The 23,536-nt window shown below is 35.9% G+C and overlaps 1 protein-coding gene across 1 annotated transcript in view; it reads left to right on the top strand.

Moving 5' to 3' along the window:
- The window catches only part of CATSPERE (catsper channel auxiliary subunit epsilon), a 232,659-nt gene that overhangs the window by 21,552 nt on the left and 187,571 nt on the right, over nt 1-23,536 (top strand). Inside the window, exon 3 of the mRNA XM_060285306.1 lies at nt 3,763-3,833. Within this exon, the coding sequence (XP_060141289.1) occupies nt 3,832-3,833 (2 nt within the window). The 5' untranslated portion in view covers nt 3,763-3,831. The remainder of the gene's footprint in view (nt 1-3,762; nt 3,834-23,536) is intronic.

Below are 23,536 nucleotides of genomic sequence, written 5' to 3'. Positions count from 1 at the left end.
ATCTTTTGGTTGGAGCATTTAGTCCATTCACATTCAAGGTAATTATCAATATGTATGTTCCTATTACCATATTCTTAATTGTTTTGCATTTGTTTTTGCAGGTCTTTTTCTTCTCTTGTGTTTCCCGCCTAGAGAAGTTTCTTTAGCATTTGTTGTAAAGCTTGTTTGGTGGTGCTGAATTCTCTTAGCTTTTGCTTATCTGTAAAGCTTTTGATTTCTCTGTTGAATGTGAATGAGATCCTTGTTGGGTGGAGTAATCTTGGTTGTAGGTTTTTCCCTTTCATCACTTTAAATGTATCCTGCCACTCCCTTCTGGTCTGCAGACTTTCTGCTGTAAAATCAGCTGATAACTTTATGGGGATTTCCTTGTATGCTATTTGTTGCTTCTCCCTTGCTGCTTTTAATATTTTTTCTTTGAATTTAATTTTTCTTAGTTTGATTAATATGTGTTGGTGTGTTTCTCCTTGGGTTTATCCTGTATGGACTCTGCAATTCCTGGACTTGGGTGGCTATTTCTTTTCCCATCTTAGGGAAGTTTTTGACTCTAATCTCTTCAGATATTTTCTCAGACCCTTTCTCTTTCTCTTCTTCTTCTAGGACCACTATAATTCGAATATTGGTGCATTTAATGTTGTCCTAGAGGTCCCTGAGACTGTCCTCATTTTTTTTCATTCTTTTTTCTTTATGCTGCTCTTCAGCAGTTATTTCCACCATTCTATCTTCCAGGTTACTTATCCATTCTTCTGCCTCAGTTATTCTGGTACTGATTCCTTCTAGAGTATTTTTCATTTCAGTTATTGTGTTGTTCATCACTGTTTGTTTGTGCTTTAGTTCTTCTAGGTCCTTGTTACACATTTCTTGTATTTTCTCAATCCATACCTCCATTCTATTTCCAAGATTTTGGATCATCTATACTATCATTACTCTGGATTATTTTTCAGGTAGGTTGCCTATTTTCTCTTCATTTATTTGGTCTTATAGGTTTTTACCTTGCTCCTTCATCTGTAACACATTTTTTTTGTCATCTCGTTCTTATTGATTTGTGGGGCTGTGTTCCTGTTGTGCTGGTTGTTCGGCCTGAGGCATCCAGCACTGTAGTGTGCAGGCAGTTGGTTGAAGCTGGGTGTTGGTGCTGAGATGAGGACCTGTGGGAGAGTTTACACCAATTAACATTCCTTGGGATCTGAGCTTCTCTGTTACTCCAGTGTTTTGGACTCCACACACCCACCACAGGAGCTCAGGCAAGACCCTACAAGCTACACAGTGTGGCAAAAAAAAAAAAAAAAAAAGCAACAAACAAAAAAGAGCAGAACAATAACAATAAAGAAAAAATAAAATAAAATTAGAAAAATTAAAAATACAATAGAAAAAATAAAAATGAAATCACCACAACAAAACAAAACAGAACCACAACAGCAAATATATATATATATAAAATTTTAAAAATGAAAAAATAAAATAAAAAATAAGATTAAAAGGTAAGAATTTTTTTAAAAAAGGCTGGAGGAGGCCTGGGGGCTGTGGGGCTCAGGCCCAGGACCTGCGCGGCCAGGAAAGGCCTTAGCGGGCCGTAGGGCTTAGACCTTGGACCTATGCAGCCAGAAAAGCCCTTAGCTGAGGGGTGGGGGTTAGGTCCAGGACCCGTGCGGCTGGAAGAGGCCTCAGCGGGGGCACTTAGGCCCAGGATCTGACCGGCCAGAGGGGGCCGGGGAGGGATTCAGGCCCAGGACCCCAGGAGGCTTGCCGGGGCGCAAGTGGCAGGGGAGATGCTGGCCGTGTTCGCCTCTGATCCCCAATCCCCAGAAGGTCCCTCTCCATCCCCATCAATCCCCACGCCATGAGTGGACCCCTCTGAGTGTAGGAACCTCTCCCCTACCCCAGCCTCCCTCAGGGGTGCCAGTCCCATCCTACCTCCAACTTTTCCTTCCCCCGCTCCTTCCTTCCTGTGTCCTACCTGGTGGCATGGGGATTCCTGTCCCCTTTGGTGTCTGAGGTCCTCCACCAGCACCTAGTGGATGTGTCCTCCTACTCCGCCATCTTCACTCCACCCCTAACAATAAGGAATTTTAAAGCAATGGCACTGTGCTAGTTCATAACAAAGTACTGGCCACACACCTTATAGTTGATGTTCCCACATAAGTGTATTTAAAGCCATTGCTGTGTAGAGACTTCATGTGACAAGTCCTGCCTTTACTCTGGGGCTTGTGCCTTCTTTTTACTTTTTTTTTCCCCCATGAGTAAAGTGTTTCTCTAAGTTCTGTTGCTTTCCTTTTACTTAGTAACCTGTATTTTCAGGAAACAGGTAGACAGGGTGAAGTGGGAGAGGCCAGATGTATATAGTAATTCACATTTCAATCCCTGTAGATTGAAAAATATTTGAATTTGGCTTTTTGAGTTTGTGTGTTTCCCAGTGTGTTTCCCAGGAATTGTGTTCCTGGGAAGTAAAGGATTTCTCTTTACTGATTCCTGAGGAAGTAAAGGATTTCTCTCCCTTTTGTTATGTGTTGGAAGTCCACATAAATGTGTAATGTTATGTAAAAAATATGTACACACTAATACATGTATATATAGGAATATATTTGTCATTTATATATAGTGCTATCAGACCTTACAGCCTTTAAGGAGGTATGTGTGACTTTTGAAATGCACTCAAAAGGCCTCAGTTATAACAACCAAAGAATGTCTCCAAGCATTGCCAAACATTTCTTTGCAAGCAATTTCATCTCTTGTTGAGAACAATTAAACAAGAAAATTAATTGAGTTGTGTTTCATTGAGGAAGACTTTCGAGGAAAATTCACTGTTTTCCTTTGTACAGTTGCAGAGAACACTTCTGTGTCCAGATATTGGTGGGGGGGGTGGTTCAACATTGACCAATTCTCCTATATTAGCTGGGGGTACTACCATTCAAAGTTCCAACAATATCTACCTAGAGTTAATGTCACATCCCACAAGTTAAGGGCTCAGTCCCACAAGACTGCACCCACTTCAGTTGCCAATTGCTGACTGACTGGTGATAAATCCAGGTTCCCATAACTTTCTCCTCAATTTCAGTAATTTGCTAAACAACTCACAGAACTCAGGGAAACACATTTACTGGTTAAAATAAAGAATATGGTAAAAGGATCCAGATGAACAACAAGGTCAAGGAGTACATAGGGCAAAGTCCAGAAGGGTTCTGAGTACAGGAACTTCTGTCATTGTGCAGTTGGGTACATCACCTGCTGGCATGTGGATGTGTCCACCAACCTGGAAGCTCTCTTACTCTCATACTTTAAGGATTTTTATGGAGACTTCATCAAGTAGGCATGATTGATTATTGACTCATTTTCCAGCCCTTCTCCACTCTCCAGAGAATGGGGGGAGGCTGAGCTGAGAATGGGAGGCTGAGCTGAAAGTTCCAAGCTTTTAACCATGGGTTGGTTTTTCTAGTGATCAGTTCCCAGCCAGGAGCCCACCGAGTTAACTCATTAGAACAAAAAGAATTTAGGGGCTCTGTGTCAGACGTTCCTATTACTCAGGAAATTAAAGAGTATTAGGAGCTAGGTGTCAGGAACCAGGGTCAAAGACCAGATATTAGGAACTGGGGCTAAAATATACAGAAAAGATGTATATATATATATATATATATATATATATATATATATATATATATATGTATATATATGTATATACATATATACATCTGGGGCTAAAATATACAGAAAAGATGTATATATATATATATATAATTTCATCATAGTTTCTTTTGCATTTTCTTTTAGGATTTAGAAGAAGAACGCTATTTATCTGTGGACAGTTCTCATACTTGCTTTCTGTGGTATTATAAGGTTATGTAAGTAATGCAGAAGAAAGGTAATTAATGCGTTTTAAAAGTATTTAGCTTTAATTAACCACAAATTGATTATCTGCATTATAGTTTCCATATAAGCTTTTATTCACCAATCAAGATGTCCTCAAATGTACCCAACTAATGCCCAACTAATAGTGAAGAACAAACAGTAAATATAACAATAGCAACCACTATTTGAACAAATACTGCTTCTACATGGTCATACTTTATGTAAATTAGCTATGTCAGTTTTCATAATTACCAGTTAAATGTAAGTATTACTATCTTTATTATAAATGAGGAAATGTAAGCTTGGATAGGTTAAATAATTTGGAAAAAATATGCAGCTACTAAAAGATAGCATTGGAAATTGACTCTGGTTTTTCAGATTACAGGCTTCTTTGGTTTCCATTGTATACATTATATTCCAAAAGTACTCTCGTTTTCTTAGATAGCTCTTCAAACTCTTTTTAACATGATGGTGAATGAATATAACTAAGAAGGAAAAACTGGTACAAGAAAAAATAGTTAATTGCATTATAAAATCAATAAGTAAAATGCATCAATGAGTCAGAGTTTTGTTTTGTTTTGTTTTGTTTTTAGTATCATAGTCCAAGCATATCCTAAATACCGTGTAGGATAAAAAGAACTGTCTTATGTGGTCCCTGCTCTCCAGATGACTGTAATGTACCTAATTCTTTTTATGTACTTAATATCCCTTCCTTTGAGGGAACCATCCCTCCCCTATTCTGTGGTGAAATTATTAATTTCATGTGATTTATGTGGTACTACCTCCACAACCCCACATTTCATTGGCCACAGCAATTAGGTGAGGATGGCCATATGACCCAAACAGAACCTATCAGAATACTTGTGTCTTCGGTAAAGCATAATTGTTGCCGATAATTTCACTGTCCTGGTTTACATGGTCCCTTTAAGTCAGATGGCTCTGTAGTTTATGTGTAACCTTTGAACTGAAAGTCCTGATAGCTAGATTTCAGCAAGCCCCACCAGGAGTACACATTTACCCATTCTTCTCTGAATTACTGCCACTCTCCCAGAGCCTTACCAAGAAGCAAGGTTATGTAAGTAATGCAAAAGAAAAGTAATTAATGTGTTTTAAGAGTATTTAGCTTTAGTTAACCACAAATGGATTAGCTGATATATTTGTCTATACTTGAACAGATGCTGCATTATCTGTATTACTATAACTTTATTTTTTAAATCTTGAGAAGTGATAGTACAAATACCCACCCCACCCTGACCCCAGCTCTTGTCGTCCTTCAGGAATTTCTTAGCTGTATCATGGACCTATTTTTTCTTCCTATAAATTTTTGGAATTGGTTTGTCAAATTCTACAAAAACCTTAGCTGGGATTTTTATAATTTGTCTAAATATTTTAATCAATTTGGGGTGTCTTTCTACTCCTGAATAATATATAACTCTCCATTTACTTAGGTCTTTTTACATGTCTGCCAATAAGATTTTGTAATTTTTAATAAAGGTTCCAGGACATTTTTATTAGACTTATTCCTAGGTACTCTTTTTTTTTTTTTTGCTATTATAAATAGTCAAAAATTTTAAATTACAATTTCTAACCAGTTATTCCTGTTGTATAGAATACAATTTACTTTTGAATGTTGATTTTTGCATTCAGCAACATTGCTAAACTCTTATATTGTGATAATTTATTTATATATTCTCTTGGAATTAAAAAAAATCAGATTACTTGCAAATAATGATGATTTTGTTTTTCTTTCTGATAAGTATGGCTTCCATTCCTTTTATTCTTACTGCATGTCTAGAACATCAAATACAATGTTTCTTAGAAGGGTGATAGCAGGTCTCCTTATTTTATTCCTGATCTTAAAAGGAAGACTCTCATCATTTCACTAGTTGTATAATATTTGTTACAGGTTATGAGTTAAACTTTGCCTGGTTAAGGAAGTTCCCTTTTATTCCAAGGTGGCTGTGGATTTTTTTATGAATTGGTGCTGAAATTTATTCAAAGTTTTTTTCTCTTCCACATAAAAGTTCATACGGTTTTTCTCTTTTACTATGTTAATCTGATGGATAATAGTTATTAATATATCCATATTAAACTAACCTTGTGTTTCTGGAATAAGCCAACTTGGTCTTGATGAATTAACTTTCATATACATTGATAGATTCCATTTGCTAATATTATTTAATTTTTTGTGTGTGCGAATATACATGAGTGAGATTGGCCTGTGGTTTTACTCCCCTTGTACTATCCTTTTCCTCTTTTGATATCAAGGCTATGCTAGACTCATCATGTAAGTTAGGATGAGTTCTTTTCTGTTCTCTGAGAGATTTTGTATAAGATTGGAAATATATGTTCCTTGAATATTTGATGGAAACTTGCATAGAAATCTACCTGGACCTGGATTTTTTGAGTGTGTGGGGGGGAAATTTTATAACTATTAACTCAATTTCTTTAATGGTTAAAATCCTATTTTGGAATTCTAATTCTTATAAAATCCATTTTTGTAGTATTTTATTTCCAGGAATTCATCCATGTCTTCAGTTAGCAATTTTAGTATCAATTTTAATGTCATAAAGTTGTCCATAATATCCTCTTATATTTGTTTAATCACTGAAGTAATAGTAGGTATGCCTCTCTTTTATCATTTCTAATATTTTTATTTGTGCCTTCCTTCTATTTCCTTGTTCTTCTTCCTAGAGATATTTCTATTTTATTAGTCTTTTCAAAGAACCATCTTTTGGCTTTATTGAGCTTTTGTATTGTTGTCTATTTTATCTCAATTTGTTTTTTACATTATTTCTTTTTTTGAGTTTGTTTTTCTAAAGTTTTTGAATTAGTTATATAGCCTACTAGGCTTAAAACTTCCTTTTTTTTCGAATGTATGTGTTTAAGGAAATAAAATTTCTTCTAAGTACCTCTATAGCTGCATCAACAAATAGTGGAATATCTCATAATTGTAATTTTTCATTATTGCTCATAAATAATTGTTTAGTAACTGCTACAATTTGTTTGAGCAATGAGTTGTTTAGAAATGCATTTTTAAATTTACAGACATGAGCCTTTTAAATTATTGTTTTGTTATTGAATTCTAACCTAATTGTATTGTGATCACAGAAGCGTTAGAATCAAATCTTTGGCTTAGCATGTAGTCAAATTTTATAAATGTCTCGTGTGTACCTAAAGAAAATATATTTTCCTATTGTTGGATGAAGTATGCTATTTATGTCCAGTAGATCAGGTGTGTTAAGTGTACTGTTCAAAGTCTTGTGTACTTATTTGGCTCATTGTTGACTTGATATTGGCTAAAATTTCCCACTATGATGGTAGATACGTCACTTTTCCTTGTAGGTATGTAAATTTTTGCTTTTTATTTTATCTTTTAGTGCATATAACTTTAGAATTATTAAGATTTTTTGAAGAATTGAGACTTTGTTTGTAGTGACCTTGTTTCTCACTTGTAATGCTTTTCAACTTATGTTCTGTCTTATATTAATATGTTCATGTATCTTTAACCTTTGATTTTCAAGGCCTTAGAATTATTTTTCATTGACTTCTGGCTTCTGCTATTGCAGTTGAGAAGTCTGCTCTCTGTCTAATGGATTTTCCTTCTCTAGGTAATCATTATTTTCTCTGTAGCTGTTTTAAGAAGTTCAACCTTACCTATTGAGCTATACAAACTTTGCTATTGTAAGTTTCTTTATATTTATCCTACTTTTGATTTATTATAGTTCCTGAATCTGACGATTAAAGCCTTTCATAAATTCTGAAAATTCAGTTACTATCTTTTCAAATCCTGGTTTTCTCTCATTCTCTTTCTTCTTTCTTTTTAAATTTCCATAATAGAAACATGCCACCATTTCATTCTGTCCTTCCCGATGCTTCAAATCTTTTCACATTTCCTATCTTTTTATTTCCCATGACTCATTCTAGACTATTTTTTCAAATGTTTCTTTCAGTTTTCTAGTTCTCTCATCATCTGTGTTTAATTTTTTTTAATTACTAAAATCCTACTATCTAGAGGAAAGTACCATTGTATACTATATTCTACCATTTCTGCATTATTGCATCCATAACTGGCTGTGTAATCTGTTGGGTACAGTACAAAATGAATATGGAGGGCCTCTGGTTCAAAAGCCAAGGGAAAAATACCATTAAAAGTATTAAATATAAAGCTTTTCCTTTCTTCTGTAGTTACTCTCTACCCGTCGTGGCACTTTTTATTTGGAATATAATGTCATGCTCCCTTGGACATGAGAATACTCTTGGGTCAAGTACAAACTCATATAGTCACCAGGTTTAGCGTGTGTGCAGCCCATTAGCTGCTCAATTTTCCCTCTCAACAGTCATTGGACTGACATATAATACTTCAACCAGGGGTGGGGTCTGAAGAAGTCAAACCAGACATCTTCCCTTACAGTGGACCTACCACCTCAACCCATAGCTGATAGGCAACCCTCAAGGATATTGCAACCTCTGCACTGTGACACCCTTGGTACCTGGATTGGGGGTGGGTGTGACACCCTTGGTACCTGCCTAGATGAGGCCTCCATCAGCCACACCATAATTTTGCTAGCTGGGGTTCGGGGAGGACAATTGCTGGCATGCCTTACTTCAAGATGTCACAGGACTTAAACACCCTATGCTGACCCTCCTCATACCTGAGCCCAGAACTAGTTTTCAGGACAAGGAGTGAGAAGGGAAAGGCCAGGCAGGACCCAAGGTGCCAGGGCATAATGAGTGGGTGGCCAAGAGCCTGTCCCATGGGAAAGATAAGTAATAGGAGACAGTACTGCATGAGCCAAACCTCCAAGTGCATGCTTCATTTTCCTATCATACTTCACGTACAAACCACAAGTTCAAAGATACATTTATTAAGAATTTCAAGACAGGGCTTCCCTGGTGGCGCAGTGCTTGAGAGTCCGCCTGTCGATGCAGGGGACACGGGTTCGTGCCCAGGTCCGGGAGGATCCCACATGCCGCAGAGCGGCTGGGCCCGTGAGCCATGCGCTCCACAGCAGGAGACGCCACAACAGTGAGAGGCCCACGAACCGGGGGGGGAAAAAAAAAAAAGAATTTCAAGACAGAGACTGCAAAGCATTAAACCTCAAGTACAAGGCCCTGCTGAGCATTGCCTCTCTTCCCTGGGCTTTCCTAACCTATTGACTCTGCCCACAAACCAGAATTCTGACCCGAGGGAAGAGAATTCATGGATCAGGTACTGTATTAGCATCTAAACTCTCTTGCTTTATTCTCTCTCTCCCCTAGGGTTAGAATACAGAAAAGGAAGGGAGAAGGATCCAAGGGGTCATGCTCAAATTACCATCTTTTTCAAATTCACTGTAACAATGTTCTGCTTCATCAGTCTATCCCAGTACTCTCTGCCTACTATCTGTCTATCCACTTAAACTGCTTTGGCAACGTTACTGAACGTTTAATGGGATTTTTTTAGTCCTTTTACTGTTTGATTTCTGTACCACATTTAATGCTGGGTATCACTTATTTCTTCTTAAAACTCTCTCATTCCTTCACTAACCTAATACCAGTATCTTCTCTGTCTTTCTTTTTATTATACATTATTGTTAACTATAGTCACCATGCTGTACATTAGATCCCTAAAACTTACTCATCTGCTTCCTTTGCTGTGCAGAAACATTTTAGTTTAATGTATTCTTACTTTTTGATTTTTACTTTTGTTGCTTATGCTTTTGATGTCATATCCAAAAACTCATTACTAAGCCTGATATCAGAGAGATTCTTCCCTATGTTTTCTTCTAGGAGTTTCACAGTTTCGGGTATAATATTTAAGTTCTCAGTCCATTTTGAGTTGATTTTTTTTTAATTTATTTATTTTTGGCTGTGTTGGATCTTTGTTGCTGTGCGCGGGCTTTCTTTAGTTGTGGCGAGTGGGGGCTACTCTGTTGTGGTGTGTGGGCTTCTCATTGCAGTGGCTTCTCTTGTTGTGGAGCACGGGCTCTAGGTGTGTGGGCTTCAGTAGTTGTGACACATGGGCTCAGTAGTTGTGGCTTGCAGGCTCTAGAGTGCAGGCTCAGTAGTTGTGACGCATGGGCTTAGTTGCTCCGTGGCATGTGGGATCTTCCCAGACCGGGGCTCGAACCCTTGTCCCCTGCATTGGCAGGCAGATTCTTAACCACTACACTACCAGGGAAGTCCTTGAGTTGATCTTTTGAGTGGTATAAGGTAAGGGTCCAGTTTCATTGTTTTGCATATGGATATCCAATTTTTCCAACACTATCTCTTCTTTGCCCATATCCTGTTCTTGGTGCCCTTGTCAAACATTAGTTGACCATATTTGTGAGGGTTTAATTCTGTGCCCTTATTCTGTTCCATTGCTCCATGTATCTATTTTAATGCCAGTACCATACCGTTTTGATTACTATAGATTTGTATTGTACTTTGAAATCAGGAAATGTGATGCCTCTGGCTTTCTTTCTCAAGATTGCTTTGACTCTTTGGGGTCTTTGGGGCTCCATATGTATTTCAGAATTGTTTCTTCTATTCCTGTGAAAATTCCGTTGGATATTTGATATGAATTTCATTGACTCTATATAAGATTTTGGGTAGTATGAACATTTTAACAATATTAACTCTTCCAATCCATGAACATGGGATATTTTTCCATTTATTTAAGTGTTCCTCAGTTTCTTTCATCAATGTCTTATAATTTTTGGTATATAGATATTTCACTTCCATGGTTAAATTTATTCCTGTACTTTATTATTTGTGTTGCTATTGTTGCTTTCTTTATTTCTTTTTCAGATAGTTTATCATTAGTATATAGAAATGCAACTGATTTCTGCATGTTGATTTTGTATGCTGCAACTTTCCTGAATTTATTGATTAGTTCTAACAATTTTGGGGTGGACTCGTTAGGATTTTCTATATACAAGATTATATCATCAACAAACAGAGACAATTTTATTTCTTTCTTTCCAATTCAGATGCCTTATTTTTCTTTTTTTTGCCTGATTGCTTTCTCTAGGACTTCAGTTATTATGTTGAATAGAAATGGTGAGAATGAGTGCCCTTGTCTTGTTCCTGACCTTAAAGGAAAAGCTTTCAACCTTTCATGACTGAGTAGATGTTAGCTGTGGTGTGTCATATCTTGCCTTTATTATGATGAAGTATGTTCCTTCTATATCCAATTTGTTGAGGGTTTTTATCAATCAAGGATAATGTATTTTGTCAAATGCTTTTTCTGCATATATTGAGAAGATCAAATGATTTTTGTCTTTCAGTCTATTAATGTGGTTATCACATTGATTTATTTTCCTATATTGCATTCCAGGGACAAATCTCACTTGATCATTGTGTATGATCCTTTTAATATGCTGTTGAATTTGGTTTGCTAGTATGTCACTGAGAATTTTTGAATCTGTATTCATCAGGGATGTTGGCCTGTAGTTTTCTTTTCTTGTAGTGCCCTTATCTGGTTTTGATATTGGAGTAATGCTGCACTTGCAAAAAGAGTTTTGAAATATCCACTCCTCTTCAGTTTTTTGGAAGAGTTTGGAAAGAATTGGTATCAATTCTTCCTTAAATGCTTGGTAGAATTCACCAATGAAGCCATCAAATACTGGGCTTTTTCTTTGTTGGGAGATTTTTGCTTACTAATTCAAGCTTCTGACTCATAATTGGTTTGTCTGATACTCTGCTTCTTCATGATTTATTCTTGGTAGGTCATATATTTTTAGGAATTTATCCATTTCTACTAGATTGTCCAATATTTTGGCCTAATTGTTCATAGTAGTCTTTTATGATTTCTTTAAAAATTTCTGTAGAATTGGTAGTGATTTTCTCATTTTCATTTCTGATTTCAGTAATTTGAGTCTTCTTTTTTCGTAGGTAGTCTAGCTAAAGTTTTGCCAATTTTGTTTATCTTTTAAAAAAATTCTTAGTTTTATTCTTTTTTTGGTCTCTTTTATTTCTGTTCTATTTCACTGTTATTTCCTCTCCTTTGCTAATTTTGAATTTAGTTTCTTTCTTTTTTTTTTCTATTTTCTTCAGGTATAAAGTTATATTGTTTATTTGAGGTCTTTCTTTTTTCTGAGTGTGGGCATTTATCACTATAAATATCCCTTCTTGACTTGAACTTTTATTGCTCCATCCCATAAGTTTTGTTATGTTGTGTTTTTATTTTCATTGTTTTAAGATATTTTTTGATTTTCCTTTTTTATTTCATCTTTGACCCATTGGTTGTTCAGAAGTGTGTTGTTTAATTTACACATATTTGTGAATTTTCTAGTATTCCCTCTGTTATTGATCTAGTTTAATACCATGGTATGAAAAGATGAAGAAAAATCAGAAAAGATACTTGGTATGATTTCAATCTTTTAAAATTTGCTAAGACTTGTTTTTACCTCACATTTGATCTATCCTGAAGAATGTTCCATGTGTGCTTGAGAAGACTGTGCATTCTGCTGTTGGATGGAATGTTCTTTAGGCCCATTTGGTGTAAAGTATAGTTCAAGTACAACATTCCTTTATTGATTTTCTGTCTAGATGATCTATCCATTGTTGAAAATGGAATCCTCTACTATTATTATATTGTTGTGTATTTCTCCTTTTAGATCTGTTAGTTTTGCTTAGTATATTAGGTGCTCTGATGTTGAGTGCATATATATTTACAACTGTTATTTCCTCTTGAATAATTGGTTTTTACCATTATATATTGAATTTCTTTGTCTCTTGTTACACTTTTTTACTTAAAGTCTATTTTTCCTGATATAAGTATAGCTATCCTCGCTCTTTTTTTGGCTTTCATTTACCTGGAATATGTTTTACCATCCCTTCACTTTGAGCCTATATATGTCCTTGAAGCTGAGGTGAGTCTTTTATAGGCAGCATATAGTTGGGTCTTGTTTTTTTTTTATCCATGCAGCCACTGTATGCCTTTTGATTGGAGAATTTTATCCATTTACATTTAAAGTAATTTTTTTAAGGTAAGGACTTGTTAATGCTGCTTTATTAATTATATTCTGGCTCTTTTGTATCCCTTTGTTCCTTTCTTCCTCTCTTGCTGTTCTTTTGTGAATTGATGATTTTCCATAGTGGTATTCTTTTACTCCCTTCTATTCATCTTGTATGTATCTACTATAACTGGTGTGTGTGTGGTTGAAACATCTTATAGATATAACAGATTGTCTTTTCTTTTTTTATTGAAATATAGTTGATACACAATATTGTGTTAGTTTCAGGTGTACAACAAAATGATTTAGTTTTATGTACATATATTTTTTTCAGATTATTTTCCATTATAGGTTATTAGTAGATTTTGAATATAGTTCCCTGTGCTATACAGTAAATCCTTGTTACTTATCTATTTTATGCAAAGTAGTTTGTATATGTTAATCCCACACTCCTAATTTATACCTGCTTCCCATTCCCCTTTGGTAACCATACGTTTATTTTCTATGTCTGTGAGTTAGTTTCTGTTTTGTATATAGATTCCATATATAAGTGGAATATAATATTTGTCTTTCTCTGACTTACTTCACTAAGTGTAATATTCTCTAGGTCCATCCATTATTGTGGCAAATGGCAATAATTCATTCTTTTTGTCTGAGTGATATTCCATTGTATATATGTACCACATCTTCTTTATCCATTCCTCTGTTGGTGGACATTTAGGTTGCTTCCATGTATTGGCTATTGTAAATAGTGCTGCTATGAACATTGGGGTGCATGTATCAAATTAGAGTTTTTGTCATTTCTGGATATATACCCAGGAGTGGGATAGCTGGATCATATGGTAGCTCTGTTTTTGTTTTTTCAAGGAACTTCCTTATTGTTTTCTATAGTGGCTGCACCAATTTGTATTCCTACCAACAATTTAGGAGGGTTACCTTTTCTCCACACCCTCTCCAGCATTTATTAACTGTAGGCTTTTGATGATAGCCATTCTGACCAGTGTAGGGTGATACTTCATTGTGGTTTTGATTTGCATTTCTTTTAATAATTAGCAGCATTCAGCCTCTTTTATGTGCCTGTTGGCCATCTCTATGTCTTCTTTGGAGAAATGTCTATTTAGAGGTATTTTGCCCAATTTTTGATTGGGTTGTTTGTTTTTATTATATTGAGTTGTATGAACCACTTGTATATTTTGGATATTAACCCTTTCTCAGTTGCATCATTTGCAGATATTTCTCCCTTTCCATAGGTTGTCTTTTCATTTTGTTGATGGTTTCCTTTGCTGTGCAATAGCTTTTAAGTTTAATTGGGTCCCATTTGTTTATTTTTGCTTCTATTTCTTTTGCCTTGGGAGACTGATCTAAGAAAACATTGGTACAATTTATGTAGAGAATGTTCTACCTATGTTCTCTTCTAGGAGTTTTATGATGTACTATTTTATATTTAGGTCTTTAAACTATTTTCAGGTATTTTTTAATATGGTGTGAGGGAGTGTTCTAATTTCGTTGATTTACATGTAGCTGTCCAGCTTTCCCAATACCACTTGTTGAAGAAACTGCCTTTTCACCATTATATATTCTTGCCTCCTTTGTTACAGATTATTTGACCATAGGTGTGTGGGTTTGTTTCTGAGATCTCTGTTCTGATCCATTGATCTACACATCTGTTTTTGTGCCAATACCACATGTTTTGATTATGTAGCTTTGTAGGATAGTCTGAAGTCTGAGGGTTATGCCTCCAGCTTGGTTCTTTTTCCTCAGGATTACTTTGGCAATTCTGGGTCTTTTGTAGTTCCATATAAGTTTTAGGATTATTTGTTCTAGTTCTGTGAAAAAATGTCACGGGTATTTTGATAGGGATTGCACTAAATCTGTAGATTGCTTTGGGTAGTATGGCCATTTTAACAATATTAACTCTTCCCATCCAAGAGCATGGGCTATCTTTCCATTTCTTTGAATTACCTTCAATTTACTTTATCAGTGTTTTTTTGTTTTTGTTTTGTTTTGTTTTGTTTTTGCGGTATGCGGGCCTCTCACTGTTGTGGCCTCTCCCATTGCAGAGCATAGGCTCCGGATGCACAGGCTCAGCGGCCATGGCTCACAGGCCTAGCCACTCCGCGGCATGTGGGATCTTCCCGGACCGGGGCACAAACCCGTGTCCCCTGCATTGGCAGGCGGACTCTCAACCACTGCGCCACCAGGGAAGCCCTATCAGTGTTTTATAGTTTTCAATGCATAGATTTTTCACCTCCTTTGTTAAGTTTGTTCCTATTTTTTTGAATGAGATTTTTCAACAGGACTGTTTTTTCACTTTCTCTGTCTGATATTTCATTGTTAGTATAAAAATGCAACAGATTTCTATATATTAATATTTTATCCTGCTACCTTGCTGAATTCATTTATTAGTTCTAATAGTTTTTGTGTGGAGACTTTAGTATTCTCTATATAGAGTATCATGTCATCTGCAGATAGTGACAGTTTTACTTCTTCCCTTCCAATTTGGATATCTTTTATTTATGTCTCTTGTCTGATTGCTGTGGGTAGGACATCCAATACTATGTTGAAGAGAAATGGTGAGTGCGGGGATCCTTGTCTTGTTGCAGATTTTAGTGGGAAGGGTTTCAGCTTTTCAGCATTGAGCATTATGTTGGCTGTCGGTTTGTCATAAATGGCTTTTATTATATTGAGATATGTTCCACATATACCCACTTTGGTGAGAGTTTTTATCTTGGATGTTGAATTTTGTCAAATGCTTTCTCTGTGTCTATTGAGATGATTATGTGGTTTTTGTCTTTACTTTTCTAAATGAGGTGGCTGTGTTGCTGCCTGGGAGCAGGGCTGCCAGATTTGGTGCTAAGCTGTGGTGTGGAGTGGATGGAACCACGGCACTCTGACTGGCTCCTTGCTGTATACTCCTGTCCAGGGCCTGTCCATCCGAGATTTAGAGCCTAGCCCCACGTTCTTGTGGTGCAGCCCTGTGTGCACACTGACAGTATCTGCTACATCTGGACTCACCACCACTGTGCACACATGCTGATAATGGGCTCTGAGGCTCCCCCTAGTCATACCCCATGTTCTTCAGTTGTCTCTGCTTAGCTAGAGTCCTCTGCCAGGGCCTGTCTTCCCAAGATTCAGTGCTTGTCCACTCTGTATTCTTGTGACATCACCCAGTGTGCCCACTGACATCTGCCAGGTTTGATCTGCTGCTCCCATGTGTGTGCTGACAGTGATCTCTGCGGTTCTGCCCAGATCATACCCAAGGTGTCCCATCTGTCTCTGCATAGGTAGAATGAATCTTTGCTAGAGTTTGCACCAGGCAGTGGTGTACGGAGAGCAGGGCAAGGGTGTTTGCCCCTTCAGACTGGGAAGTGCTGCAAGGCAGCAGCCACCAGTGCAAGTCTCTCTCTCCTCCTTGATTGTTAGCAAGCCAGCATGTGTGCACTCCTTGCGAGCAGAGTCTAGGCTTCTCCAGTCCTTCTGTCTGTCTCAGTAGATTTCCCAGCAGGTAAGTGGGCTCCCTAGGACAGCCAGTGAGGACCTTCTCTTCCTTACAGATACCTTCCATGGGTGCCGGTCCTGACCTGATGTGCTTCTTTTTTCTGTCCTACCCAGTTATGTGGAGATCTTTCTTGCAGTTTTGGTTGTTAGGAGATCTTCTGCCAGTTTTCAATGAGACTTGTTCCACATGTAGATGTATTTTTGATGTGTTTGTGAGGGAAGGTGAGCTCCACATCCTCCGACTCTGTTATCTTGATCCCTCTCCAAAATCTATAGCAGATTATTTCAAGCTAATAACTACTTATATTCTATTGCATACAAAACCTCTACCCTTTTACTATCCCTCCATATTTTATGTTTTTGATGTCACGATTTACATCTCTTTATATTCTGTTTCTACTGACAAATTATTGTTGCCATAACTGTTTTTAATACATTTTGCCCTTTAACATTTATGCTAGAGGTAAGTGGTTAACACATCACCTTATTAAAATATTAACATATTCCGAATCTGACTATATACTTGCCTTTAACAGTGTTTTGGATATTTTCATATGTTTTCATTTTACTAATTAAAGGCCTTTCATTTCAGCTTTAAGAACTTTTCAGCATTTCTTGTGAGACAGATCTTGTGATGATGAACTTCCTCAGCTTTTATTTGTTTGGGAAAAGCTTTATCTTGCATTCATTTTGAAGGACAAATTACCTGGGTAAAGTGTTCTTTACTGACAATTTATTTTTCTTGCAGCACTTTGAATATATCTTCCCTGGCCTACTCTCCCCTGGCCTGCAAAGTTTTTCCTAGAAATCCACTGTTAGCCTTATGGGGTTTTCCTTTTTGAGAGGATTTTTTTCTCTTGCTGCTTTTAAAATTTTCTTTTTTGTCTTTAATTTTATACAGTTCCATCTTAATGATCTTGGAAAAGATCATTTGAGATTGAAATCTTGGGATGACCTATTAGCTTCATGAACTTTGATGTCAAATCTCTGCCCAGGTTTGGGAAACTCTCAGCTATTACACATTTTTAATAAGCCTCTGCCTCTTTCTCCCCATCGTTTCCTTATGGGACTCCAATGATGCATAGATTGTTTCTCTTAATGGTGTCCTATAAATCTCATAGGCTTTTGTCATTCCTTTTTATTCTTTTTGCTCTTCTGACTAGATAATTTCAAAAGATCTGTCTTTGAGTTCACTGATTATTTCTTCTGCTTGTTCCAGTCTGCTGTTGAAGCTCTCTTATAAATTCTTCACTGCAGTCATTGTATTCCTTAGGGCCACAATTTGTTTCTTCCTTATGTTTTCTACCTCTTTGTTGAACTTCTCATTTTGTTCTAGTATTGTTTTTCTAATTTCATTAAATTGCTTGTCTTTTTTCTCTCATAGCTCTCTGAGCATCTTTAGAACCCTATTTTGAATTCTTTATCAGGCTATTCGTGTATATATATCTATTTCCTTAGGGGCCATTGCTGGAGTTTACTATGTTCCTTAAGTGGTGTCATGTTTCCCTGATTCTTCATGGACCCGGTAGCCTGTGTAGGTGTCTGCACATTTGAAGTCACCACTTCCAGTTGTCACAGACTGACTTCATTAAGAAAAGACCTTCACCTGTGGTTGTGCATGCTGGAGCGTGCTGTGACTGCAGGTCTAGTGGTGTGGGGGGCCATGTGCAGGGGCAAGTAGTGGCTCTGGATCCAGTGGGGCATGTTTCATCAGCGCAGGCCACTGGGGTCCAAAACATCAAGAATTGCATTGTGTTTACCAAATGCTGCAGGGTGACCAGGATGACTGCAAGGGCTGTGATAGTCCTCAGCAGTGCTTCCAGGTCCAGTAGCTAGGGACCAAAGCAGGCAGCACTGGTGGCCCAAGCCAGTACTGTACACATGCTCAGCTGCAGGGGTTAGTTTTAGGTGCCTGTGTACTGGCAGGGGATTTTTTTGATAAACTTCATACTTTCTGAACTTTGGGCACATTTGCCTGTCAGGATTTATAGTACTTATTTTCAGTGGCTTTCTCATATAACAGATTGAACATACAAAATATTATTTTCATTATGCGGTCTCAGAAACTCACTGCATGCACATTTACTGATTCCCCAAACATCTTCATTTTGTTTTGTACCTAATAATGTATTAAACACTATGCACAAATGAAAACACAGTCCTGAGTCATTGACTTTTAGAGATTATATGATTTAAAAAATACAGATATCTTTAAAGTGACAATAATTACTTTCTAAAAAACATATAACTAAACATACAAGTGAATGTTGCTCCTTTCAGAAAATTTACACTGAAAGGCTGAAAAATGAAGCATTTGCAGTGCTAATTGATAAATTTGGTTTTGACATAAATTAAAACATGTAAACTCTGTAGAATTCTTTTTTGGGGGGACCATGCTGTGTGGCATGCAGGATTTTAGTTCCCTGACCAGGGATTGAACCTGCACCCCCTGCATTGGAAACACGGAGTCTAAACCACTGGACCATCAGGGAAGTCCCTAAACTCTATAGACTTTTTAATGTGCATTGATCATGTCAAATTTTTAAAGAAGATTAATCATGCAACTTTGGCTATGTGAGCTTACAGTACTATTAAGAAAGTATATAGATTCGTGCCCTTCAGCCTTTTGTTGACAACACATGAGGATCAATAATTATATTTAATTATTGACATGAGTTTTTTTTAACATTTAGCATTTAATCATTTATGTATCTGTGATGGAATATAAAGAGAATATTCAAAGATTTATAAACATGTATGTTGAAAGTAGAATATTCAAACTAATATTTAACATGCTGTTTACTAAAATATGATTTCTCTTTTTCCCAACAGAAATTTCACTAACAATTTAACCCAGGTAAATCTTTTTGAAGTTTTTGTATATCTCTCATATATTATACTATATATTATTACCATCATATCTTCCATATTTACTAGAAGAGGAATTTTCTAAATGAAAATTTATTTTCAATAAAATTTATTTTCAATAATTTTATTTTCAATAAAATTTATTTTCAATATTTTATTTTCAATAAAATTCGCTTAGAGAAGTGGTTACTCAAGTTATAGACTAAGATCCCCTGGTCTTCACAGACCTTTTTAGAAGGTCCACGAGGTCTACGCTTTTCCAGCTACATATCTGTGTGAGGATAGATTTCCCCCCATATACTTCCACCAAAATAACATATACCAACAGCTTGAATGTAGGAGCACAGATGATAAGCCAGCTCTCTTCTATTAAGGCAGATATTAAAGAGAATTTACAATGTAAAACAACCAATCTTCTTACTATTTTTTATCTTGGAAAATAATTATTTTTTTCATAAAAATATGTTAGTTAATGTTAATATGTAATAGGTCTATCATAAATTTTAAAATAAATTAATAAATATCTTTAAATATTCTCAATTTTAATTTGTTATATGGTAATAAATATTAATAGAGCTAACCCACATAAAACAACAGCTCTGTGGGATTCTCAATAATTTTTAAGCCTATGAAGGGGTTTTGAGATCCAAAAATTTTGACATCTGGATTGGAGGCTGATTAGAAGTATGACAGAGAGATATATTCAAAAATTTGAAAATTGAAATAAGGTGGTAATATTTGGAAACTTAAGCTCTATAAATATTTTCATTTTCTCAACATAGTGATTTAGTGGAAAGAAGAGGCAGAAAAATAATAAGAAGAAATAAACTTCCTATATTGGATCAAGATGGCTGAATGAGCTCATGTGTTCATATGTATCCATATCCCAGTCCCAGTTGGCATTATAGGATTATTTATTAAGTCTATAACTATAACAGTGAAAAAAAGGAAGAAAGAGTATTATCCGTGGATAAGGAATTTTAAGACAGAAAATAGAGAGAAACTTCTAAAAGTAGAATACCTATTACAGACCCAAATAATGCAGAATAGCCTCCATCTCACTCAAAACATACAGAAATGCCTTTACAAAATACGTATGTATAATACTAGTGTAGACTTTTACATTAATATTGGTACACATGTGTATAGAATTTAAAAGCAAGTAAAGGAATTTCCTAGTTGTCAGAAGTAACTAAAGAACTAAAATCCAGAGTTAGAGAAGAATGAATTCAGAAGTAAGATAATTAGACAGAATATAAGCCCTAGTAGACAAAGGGTGATGTTTTAACATTTGTGTGGGAATAGAAAATGAAGCCTCCAACCTATGGGAGAGGGAGGAGCTGAAACTAATCTCCCTACATGAAGCTAGGATTTATGAAAAGTCTGTAAAATGAGAACTAGTAAGGCTTCACTCACTGTCTTAGAGTAATTTCAAATAAATGATACATCCTTTTGGGGGCCATAAATGGACAAGGAGTTACCTTCACAGAGTTTCAGGTGGATGCCCAAGTTAAACATCTCTCAAGAGGTTGAGGAACCTAGAGCCGAGTAGTAAACACAAAAATACAAGCAGTGAAACACATAGGGCGCAGGCAGAGGTGATTATAAAATCCATTTCATAACCAAGGGTGTATAGGACTCTCATAGAAAACAAACCCTCTGAAAATAATCTCAAAATAAAAGCTATAGACCACAAAAAAAATACAAAACTGCCTGGAATAGACACACACATAAACCTTCTCACACATTTGGAGAAAGTTCATACTTTTCAAAACTAAAGATGAGAACCATCTGAAAGATGATTAAATCCATATTTTAAATGGTCACAAAGATAAAAGAAGGGATAAAAACAAAGAAAACAAGAATGAGGATTATGCATAATTGTACATCATTGAAAATATCCTATATGTATGTCTTAAGATGAAAAAATAGGCATCTAAAAACAAAAATTCAGGTTAAATAAAAGACTACATACAGTTGAGAAAATTGCAGAATTAGTGATTTGGAATGGGAATCATGCAGAATGCAGAATATAAAAATGAAAAGATGGAAAAGCATCGATGAAATATGAACATGCAGCCTGTGCAAAGGAGACCCCAAACACAGTAAGTTAAAAAAATGAGAAGACAGAGAAATATGTAGCAGATGAAGGAGCAAGGTAAAAACCCACCAGACCAAACGAATGAAGAGGAAATAGGCAGTCTACCTGAAAAATAATTCAGAGTAATAATAGAAAAGATGATCCAAAATCTCAGAAATAGAATGGAGAAAATACAAGAAATGTTTAACAAGGACCTAGAAGAACTACAGAGCAAACAATGATGAACAACACAATAATGAAATTAAAAATACTATTCAAGGAATCCATACCAGAATAACTGAGGGAGAAGAATGGATAAGTGAGCTGGAAGACAAAATGGTGGAAATGACTACCGAGGAGCAGAATAAAGAAAAAACAATGAAAAGAATTGAAGAGAATCTTAGAAACCTCCAGGACAACACTAAACGCACCAACATTCAAATTATAGGGGTCCCAGAAGAAGAAGAGAAAAAGAAAGGGACTGAGACAATATTTGAAGAGATTATAGTTGAAAACTTTCCTACCATGGGAAAGGAAATAGTCAATCAAGTCCAGGAAGTGAACAGAGTCCCATACAGGATAAATCCAAGGAAAAACAAACCAAGACACCTATTAATCAAACGATCAAAAATTAAATACAAAGAAAAATATTAAAAAGCAGCAATGAAAAGCCAACAAATAACATACAAGGGAATCCCCATAAGGTTAACAGCTGATCTTTCAGCAGAAACTCTGCAAGCCGAGAGAGAGTGACAGGACATATTTAAAATGAGGAAAGGGTAAAACCTGAAACGAAGATTACTCTAGCCATCAAGGATCTCATTCAGATTCAATGGAGAAATCAAAAGCTTTACAGACAAGCAAAAGTTAAGACAATTCACCACCAAACCAGCTTTACAACAAATGCTAAAGAAACTTCTCTAGGCAGGAAACACGAGAAGAAACAGACCTACAAAAACAAACCCAAAACAATTTAAAAAATAGTAATAGGAACATACATATCGATAACTACCTTAAATGTAAATGGATTACATGCTCCAACCAAAAGACATAGACTGGCTGAATGGATACAAAAACAAGACCCATATATATGCTGTCTACATGAGACCCACTTCAGACCTAGGGACACATACAGACTGAAAGTGAGGGGATGGAAAAAGATATTGCATGCAAATGGAAATCAAAAGAAAGCTGGAGTAGCAAAACTCATATCAGACAAAATAGATTTTAAAATAAAGACTATTACAATAGACAATGAAGGAAACTACATAATGATCAAAGGATCAATCCAAGAGGAAGATACACCAATTGTAAATATTTATGCACCCAACATAGGAGCACCTCAATACATAAGGCAAATGCTAACAGCCATATGAGGGGAAATTGACAGTACCACAATAATAGTAGGGGTCTTTAACACATCACTTACACCAATGGACAGATCGTCCAAACAGAAAATAAATAAGGAAACACAAGCTTTAAATGGCACATTAGACCAGATGGGCTTAATTAATATTTATAGGACATTCCATCCAAAAACAACAGAATACACTTCTCAAGTGCACATGGAACATTCTCCAGGATAGATCATATCTTGAGTCACAAATCACGCCTAGGTAAATTACAGAAAATTGAAATTGTATCAAGTATCTTTTCTGACCACAAGGCTATGAGACTAGATATCAATTACAGAAAAAAAAACTGTAAAATATACAAATACATAGAGGCTAAACAATATGCTACTAAATAACCACGAGATCACTGAAGAAATCAAAGAGGAAATCCAAAAATACTTAAAAACAAATGACACTGAAAACATGATGACCCAAAATCTATGGGATGCAGCAAAAGCAATTCTAAGAGGGAAGTTTATTGCAATGCAATCTTATCTCAAGAAACAAGAAAAATCTCAAATAAACAACCTAACCTTAACGTAAAGCAATTAGAGAAAGGAGAACAACAACAAAAAAAACACCCAAAGTTAGCAGAAGGAAAGAAATCATAAAGATCAGATCAGAAATAAATGAAAAAGAGATGAAGAAGTAATAGCAAAGATCAATAAAACTAAAAGTTCGTTCTTTGAGAAGATAACCAAAATTGATAAACCATTAGCTAGGCTCATGAAGAAAAAAAGGGAGAAGATTCAAATCAACAGAATTAGAAATGAAAAAGTAGAAGTAACAACTGACACTACAGAAATACAAAGGATCATGAGACACTACTACAAGCAACTCTATGCCAATAAAATGGACAACCTGGAAGAAATGGACAAATTCTTAGAAAACTACAACCTTCCAAGACTGAACCGGAAGAAATAGAAAATATG

Source organism: Globicephala melas, chromosome 1 (assembly GCF_963455315.2).
Source record: "Globicephala melas chromosome 1, mGloMel1.2, whole genome shotgun sequence".
In the NCBI taxonomy this organism is placed as follows: Eukaryota; Metazoa; Chordata; class Mammalia; order Artiodactyla; family Delphinidae; genus Globicephala; species Globicephala melas.
This window is presented reverse-complemented; position numbering and strand designations above follow the sequence as displayed.